This window comes from Molossus molossus, unplaced genomic scaffold (assembly GCF_014108415.1).
Source record: "Molossus molossus isolate mMolMol1 unplaced genomic scaffold, mMolMol1.p scaffold_m16_p_20, whole genome shotgun sequence".
In the NCBI taxonomy this organism is placed as follows: domain Eukaryota; kingdom Metazoa; phylum Chordata; class Mammalia; order Chiroptera; family Molossidae; genus Molossus; species Molossus molossus.
This window is the reverse complement of record NW_023425356.1, coordinates 4,396,323-4,404,300: the sequence shown is the minus strand read 5'-3', so window position 1 is coordinate 4,404,300 and position 7,978 is coordinate 4,396,323. Positions and strand designations below refer to the sequence as shown.

At 42.0% G+C, this 7,978-nt stretch overlaps 1 protein-coding gene across 1 annotated transcript in view; it reads left to right on the top strand.

Moving 5' to 3' along the window:
* Positions 1–43: 43 nt before the first annotated feature.
* Positions 44–7,978, top strand: part of SASS6 (SAS-6 centriolar assembly protein) — a 35,864-nt gene continuing 27,929 nt past the window's right edge. Inside the window, exons 1-2 of the mRNA XM_036272785.1 lie at positions 44–234; positions 7,063–7,123. Coding sequence (XP_036128678.1) covers positions 170–234; positions 7,063–7,123 — 126 coding nt within the window. The 5' untranslated portion in view covers positions 44–169. The remainder of the gene's footprint in view (positions 235–7,062; positions 7,124–7,978) is intronic.

Genomic DNA, 7,978 nt, shown 5'->3' with positions numbered 1-7,978 from the left:
GCCGGCGAGGGCCAAATTCCCTTCGTCTTCCGTCTATTTCTTTTCCCCGCCCCCTCAGCGGAAGTCGAGCGCCAAACTCAAACTGTAGCGGGACCCTGACGCCGCTCGGGGCGGTACCGCGGTCCCGGCCCATTGGACGTTGCGCACAGCGGCGGGGCGGCGGTCCAGCATGAGCCAGGTTCTGTTCCAGCAGCTCGTCCCGCTGCAGGTGAAGTGCAAAGACTGCGAGGAGAGGTGAGGCCGCGTTCCCCGGTGCCGGCGGGTGGCGGTTGGGGTGGTCGGAGGGGGAAAATGGCGGCTTCGGCCGGTGGGCTCCGGCCTGCGGCGGGGTGTCCGGCCCGCGTCCCCGGGACGCAGGGGTAAACTCACCTGGGACGCGAGGCCACCTGTCTCACTGAGCGGCGGTTGCCGAGGACGCGGAGGGAGGGGTTGAGGAAATGGGGAGCTGACCCGCCCAGAGTTAATGTGGGAACCGTGGAGGTTAGAACCCAAGACTGGTTTGACAGATGGACGCTCGGGCCCAGGGAGGGTGAGCGCTGGGACTCAGGCCTTGGAATTCTATTGGAAGCACATGTAAGCCTCACCTTCAGAACAGTTTTATGGTGCATTGTCCGTTCACACATAACTGAAAGTCAAACGACGTTTCATCGGCTAGAAACAGTAGGGACAACCAGAAATTTCATTCATCCATCCACCCAGCACATATCGCCGACATGCCAAACGCCGGCTGGGCGCTAGGGCCGCAGCGTGGAGAAACCGGTCTTTGTCTTCCTGGGGTTGGCAGCCCGTGGAGTAGCAAATAAAGGCCCATCTCTAGGCAAATGCAGTTACAATTTTCACTAAGGAGGTGGCGCTTAAGTAGAGAGATTGCAGCAGAATTCAGGAGACTGCAATTTTTTTCCATTTTATTTAATTTATTGGGGTGCCATTGGTTAATAAAATTATATAGGTTTCAGGTGTACAGTTCTATAATACATTATCTCTATATTGTGTTGTATGTCCCCCCCAAATTAAGTCTCTTTCCATCACCATTTTTAGCCCCTTACCCTCTTCAAACTCCTTCCACCCCAGGAGATTGCAGTTTTGTTGGTTTTTCCACCAATTTGCTGTCTCTTAGCTTCTCATGTGTAAAACTGGTATAACGTGCCTGCAAACATGATCGTTAGGAGGGTCAAGTGTGAATATGTGGCATAGAAAATGAGGATATTGATTTATCAAGTAATGTGAAAGTAGTGTATAGTTTAATTAGTTCCAAAATTGATTATGGAGCCAGGCAAAAAGATGGCACCACACCAGCAGCTGCACATGGAGATCTGTGGGTTATTTTGTTTGGTCATTCTTTCCTGCTGCCAGTATGCTAGCCACATCGCACATTATTGGACATTTGAATTGGAGCTAATTGAATTGATGTGCTGTAGAGTAAAATGCACACTGCACTTTGAAGACTCAGTGTTAAAAAAAGGAACGTAAAGGATCTTGATTTTTATATTGATTATATATGTTAAAAAGATAATATTTGGGGGGGTGTTGGGTTAAATAAAATATTATTGAAGTTAATTTACCTGTTTCTTTTTATTCTTAAAATGTGGCTTCTAGAAAATGTAAAATTTCGTACGTGGCTCATATTTGTGGCTTCCATTCTTTCTCTGTTGGACATGGCACTCCCCCGGTTCTAGAATGATTATAGAAAGGTGAAAGGTGGGGCATACTATCTGATTCCAACATCTAAACTCCCACCTCTTTTCTATCTCATTACATTGTTAAGCAAAATTTTTAACTTCCATAGCTGGAAGTCTTTTAAAAACAATGGGTCTTTTGGGCCATTGCTAGCAAAAAAAACAAAACAGGTGTCCTGGGACATGAAACCTAAAGTACTGGCAGCATCGCCAGGTGGAAAAACCGTCCTGGATGGAGTTGGCAAGTGTTTTTATACACTAAGGGGCAGAGGGAGATGTATGTTGTTTAAAATATATATACACTGAAAAAATAAAATAAAAAATATATACACTGGTTCTAGGTAAAGGGGTGGGAGAAGGTGAAGTGGGCTAGTTTTGGGCTGGGTGCAGAGTCCCCAGGGAAGCATCCATCCTCTGCTGTGGATTAGCTGTGGGCAGCAGAGTGGGAAGTTCAGGTGGAAACCAGAAGCAGAGGCTCCTGCGGTTCGGCTGGGCCTGCCTGGCTGCTCTCTCCTAGCTAATCACAGAAATAGCCACCTGGAAGTTCATCTAAAATTTCAGCAGACTTATAGGAATGTGAGCAGTCTTAGGTCAACTGGCCCATAGCAACTGACTGGTTAATCATTCCTGTCTGTTTCTCTCACTCACTGGCTGCTGTTTAGATAGAACATCTCAATTTTTTTTTTTTTTACTTGTCTACATCATCACAGTTATCTTCCCAAGACAGTTTCACCCTTTTCACTCCTCCTGTTAGAAACTTTTCCTGGCACCTGTAGCGGGGGTCCACAAACTAGAGCCCGTGGGCCAGGTGGCCCACTGCCTGTTTTTGTGAATACAGTTTTTTTCTTTTTGAGCACAGCCATTCTCATTTGTTAAGGAATCATCAGAGCCTAAAGTATTATCTGACCCTTTACAGAAAAAGTTTGCTGATCCCTGGCCTATGGGAAAAACAGTGCAGATTCTTTTTTATTTATTGATTTTTAGGGAGAGAGGAATGGAGAGGGAGAGAGAAATAGAAACATTGATGAGATAGAACATCGATTGGTTGCCTCCAGCCCCCTTGCCCCCCACTGGGGATTTGGCCCACAACCTGGGCATGTGCCCTGACTGTGAATCTAACTGGTGACCTCTTGGTGCATGAGTTGATGCTCAACCACTGAGCCACACCGCTGGGCACAATGCAGATTCTTTAGTTAAGTATTCAAGGCCAGTTAAGCTCAACAAATAATTTATGAATGCCTACTGTGTACCAGGAACTATCCTAGGCGCTAAGAATATAGAGCTTCCTGCCTCCTCACCCCCACCCCCAACAACAGCAAAACTCCAGTTTTTATTCTGATCCTCAAGGAACTCACAGTTTAACAGGAAATAATAGGTTTTCCTTGGAGAGTAGCATAGCCCAGGTTAAAGATTTCAGGCTCTGGAGTTAGATTGGGTTTAAATCCCAGTTCTGCCACTTACTATTTATAAACTTTTTTTTTTAAAACTTTATGTCTCTGTGCCCATCTTTAAGTTGATGATAAAAGTACTTGCCTCATGGGATTATTGTGAATGTGAAGTGCTTAGAACAGTGCCTGGAGCATAACAAGCATTCACCAAATATTAGCTATTATTAGAGTGGGATAGGTGCATGAAGTTTATAAATGTGCCAACCTCGTGGAGAGGAAGGCAGTTCAGTTTAAGACAGTGGCAGTGCTCAGAGAACTGTCTGGAGGAAAGTGATGAAACATTTTGAAGCCCATGATCTGACACCAACCTGCTTATTTATTTTCCTATATTGATTTTAGAGAGAGAGGGAGAGAGAGATAGAAACATTGATGAGAGAGAACATCGATTGGTTGCCTCCTGCATGCCCCCCACTGGGGACTGGGCCCATAACCTGGGCATGTGCCCTGACTGGGAATCAAACCAGTGACCTCTTGGTGCATGGTCGACGCTCAACCACTGAGCCATACCGGCTGGGCGCATTTTTGTTTCCTGAGCTCCTCTCTTCAATGTACTAGTCACACTAGATGACGTGTTATCTTCCAAGTGCACCTGATTCTCAATACCCTTCCTCTGGTCCTGCTCTTCTGTCTGCTTCTGGTGGTTTTTCTTTCACAGCCTTCAAGGTCTTTCTTAAATTTCATCAACATAAGGATCTGTTCAAAGTTGCTTAGGTTGAAATTAATTAACCTTATTCATTTATTAGATAACATGGTATAGGTGAAACACCCGAGTTCTGATTTGGGCTCTGCCATGTGACCTTAACCAGGCTTGTAACTGCACCTCTAGTTCTTCCTTTATAAGACAGAAATAATATTTACTTAACACAATTACTATTGTTAAATAAGGTGATTTATTTAAAGAGCCTGGCAGCCCGACCAGTATGACTCAGTGGTTGAGCATCAACCCACGCACCAAGAAATTGCCACTGGTCAGGGCACATGCCCAGGTTTTGGGCCCAATCCCCAGGTTGTAGGCATGCAAGAGGTGGCTAATTGATGTTCTCTCTCATCAATATTTCTATCTCTCTCTCCCTCTCCTTTCCTCTCTCTCTAAAATTCAGTAAAGAAAAAAATATTTTTAAGGGCCTGGCAGGTACTCAGTAAGTGTTAGTAACCTTTTCCTCCCCTCTCTTGAAGTCCTAAAATACAATCAGAAGCAAATCTGGGGCAAAGTCATTTAATCTGATCTCGATTTGAGGACATGGACTGTGTTTATTTTTCTGTTTGTATCCCTAGCACCCAGCACAGTACCTGGCTTAGAGAAGCTTTCATTTGTTTGAATTGAGAGCTTACGGTCACAGCTTCTAGATTGCAGAGGTGGGCTGGAGTTCAGGTGTGCTAATGCCAAATTTACTTGACAGGGAAGATGTTATGTAGGTATATACATCATTCAGAATATGACATTTATTTTGAGAAGTAGCATGTTTATTGATTTGCTTTATATTGTTCCTGTGACATTAACCATTACAATGGATAAAATAAGATTTCAGATTTCAGGTAGTGTATCTTCTGAAAGCACAAATTTTTCTACAAGATATTTGGAGTGAAGAGGGGAGGTGAAGTAAATGTGGGGAATAGGTTTAGTCTACGAGCCTTTTCTCCTTTTTTTCCTTCCCACATCTAATGCATATGAACATTGGAATATATGCAACAAAATCATTAATATGATTGGAAGTTATCATGGTAATATAACTCTTCCAGTGTTGTGTAAAGGATACTTTATTAAGTGAATGCTTCTTGAATGCTTACAAATTTATCATCTGTGTTTTTTTGTTTTGTTTTTTTCATCCTCACCCGAGGATATTTTCCCAATTTTTGTTCAGATAGAGTGGGAAGGAGGGAGACAGAAACATCGACATGAAAGGGACACATAGAGTGGCTGCCTCCCTTACAATACCAACCAGGGCCAGGGACAAACTGCAACCGAAATACGTGCCCTCAGCGGGAACTGAACCCAGGTCTCTCTGGACTGCACGCCAACACTCTTAACAGCTGAGCCAAACTGGCCTGGGCTGTGGCAGGACTTTTAAAACAAGTTATCAACCACGTTGTTGTTCCACTGTGACATTATGTACTAGAACAAAGCTTCAAAGATGAAAACCAAACATAATGACATTGTAGAGCTGGAAAGGCTCCCACAAACCCAACGCAATACGCGTATCTTAAACATTTGAAAATGGAAAGGTACCCCCCCATAAATGCGCTTAAGTTTTGTGAAATTGGAGTAGCATCTGATCTGTTTACAGGTTGCTCTAGATACTAGAAAAATAAGAACAAAAAATCCTGTGGTTTTAAAGACAATTCTTCTGTTTTGGTGGTGTTCACCAGTGCTGCCTGTTCCTTTTCAGATAGCGGACACAAGTTACAGTAACCTCACATGAACTAAGAGTTAGCATCCGAGTATATGTCCAATAAGAAATTTAACTAAAATGACATGTTTGTTTTAAAAAAAATTTTTTTTCTTTATTGATTTTTAGAGAGAGAGGAAGGGAAAGGGAAAGAGAGATAGAAACATCTGTGAGAGAGAACATCGATTAACCGTCTCCTGCATGCTGCTCCCACTGGGGATGGGCCTACAACTTGGGCATGTGCCCTGACTGGGAATCGGACTGACCACCTCTTTGAGCCACACCAGCTGGGCCTAAAATGACATGTTTTAAACCAATGTAAAATTATAAGTCAGAGCATAAAAAAATTCAAACGCTTGAATCTAGCCTTGGTCAACTGTTACCAAGTTTTTCCATCAACACCCAGTTGCTCTGTCTTTATTTTTTATTTCTGTAGCAGATTAGTGGTAGAATGTGGGAAAGATTTAAAACACAACTTTGGAAGAATAACTGAAGAGTGGACAAATTTTTATTTTTATTTTTCCATTATTTAATTCTAGCAGAATAGTTTGAGAAGCACTTATATAGAGATGGTTTTTCATCAGGTTTCTCCTTTATTTTCTAATTATTTAAACATCTTTGTTCAATTTGATTACTGTTTATGAGCTCCTTTATATGCCTCTGTCCGATACTGGATTCTCCATGGTGTAGTGTAGAATGTTGAAAGCTATGGTTTCTTTTAGGAATTGAGAGTTAATCTAGGATAAGATAGGTGATAGTAATTGGTTGACAGTACTTCTGTGGACATAACTGCATAGAGTAATTAAGCAGTGGATCTGAAAAAATATTTTGTGTGCATAAGGGGAGGTAATATGTTATCTTATTTCTTGCTTGAACATTCCAGTATTTTGATATTACTTCACATTTTAAGTTTTTTATATGGAATCTCTCTCATAAATCATTTGATGATTTTTTGTTGTTAATCTTTACCCAAAGATGTTTTTCATTAATTTTTAGATAGAGTGGAAGGGAGGGGAGGAGACAGACAGACACCCATGTGAGAGAGACACATTGATTGGTTGCCTCCCAAACAGGATGGAACCTGCAACCCATGTACGTGCCCTTGACCGGAAATCAAACCCAGGGCCCTTCAGTGCGCAGGCCAATGCTTTAACTGCTAAGCCAAAACAGCAAGGGCTCATTTGATGATTTGAATTGATCATTGTTTATGTGAAAAGTTATTAAATTGATGGTTTATCTTTCAATAGATGCTATTTTAGAATCAGGGTAATAAGGTTATGTACCAGACTAGTACTAGGCATTTCCCATCATTTATCTCTCTTAATCCTCACAGCAACTCCATTTTATAGGAGAGAAAAATGTAGCCTCAGGTTAAAGACCTGCTTATTACTCACTATCAGGAGAACAAGAACTTCACCTTCAAATCCAGTGTGCTTTCCCAGCATCTCCTAAGTTAGGAACACCTGTGGGAGATTATGTCGCTAATACAGGTGATAGTGATAACTCATGTCATGTGACTGTTCCTGATGCTTGGCTTGTCTTTTCATACAGGAGAGTAAGTGTTAGAGTGAGCATTGAACTACAATCAGTTTCTAATCCAGTTCACAGAAAGGTTGGTATTCACTTCATTTTTTAAACATGATCATTTTGTTACATAATAGATAATTATTTTTGTTCTTTAAGAATGTGAGATCTGTTGTTACACCCATCTTGCTTTACATCTGGGGCCATTTAGTAACTTGCAGATCTGGAATGGTAGCATTTACTACAATAACAACTGAGAGATTATGATATATATTTCTAAAGCATGCAAAAATGGGGGTTGGGAGACTAGATTTCATAGATTTTCCCAGTACACTTATGATGCTAGAATATCTATTACTACTTTGTAGTGTTGGCACTTCATGGTGTACACGTGAGAACACAATGAGTTGACTCTGCTCTGCAGGGAGTTCTTGCATCTTTTCCTTTGCCTTTGGAAGAGATGCATCTACAGCGTCAGTCCTATGTGATCCTCAAAAGTATGCGTCATTGGCAGAGATGTGGGTACAGACTAGAGGGCTGAGAAGTAGAGCATCTCTTTTCTCTGTCACAGCTTTCCGTAAAATATTCAAGGACCTGGGAGTATTCGCAGCAGCTTCAGTTTTCTGCAGCATCTTGGGGTGGGTTTCAGGAAGTACTTCAATAGCAGTTGTTTGAAAAACAGCATTCTGAGACAGAGCAAATGCCTAGATTGCTAATTTTGGGGAACAGATTCTATATTATACTTCCTACACATTATTCCTGTGCCTGCTGTGTACCTCTTCATTTTCTAGCTCTACTCAGAAGCGGGTTATATTTTCTAGGACCCCTAACATTTAATTTCTCAGTAGCCACAAGGAGATTTTTTTTCAAGTGGGATCTTTCTTTTTCTTTTTAATTTTTTTTTCCTTTACTGATTTTAGAGAGAGAGGAAGGGAGAGAGAGA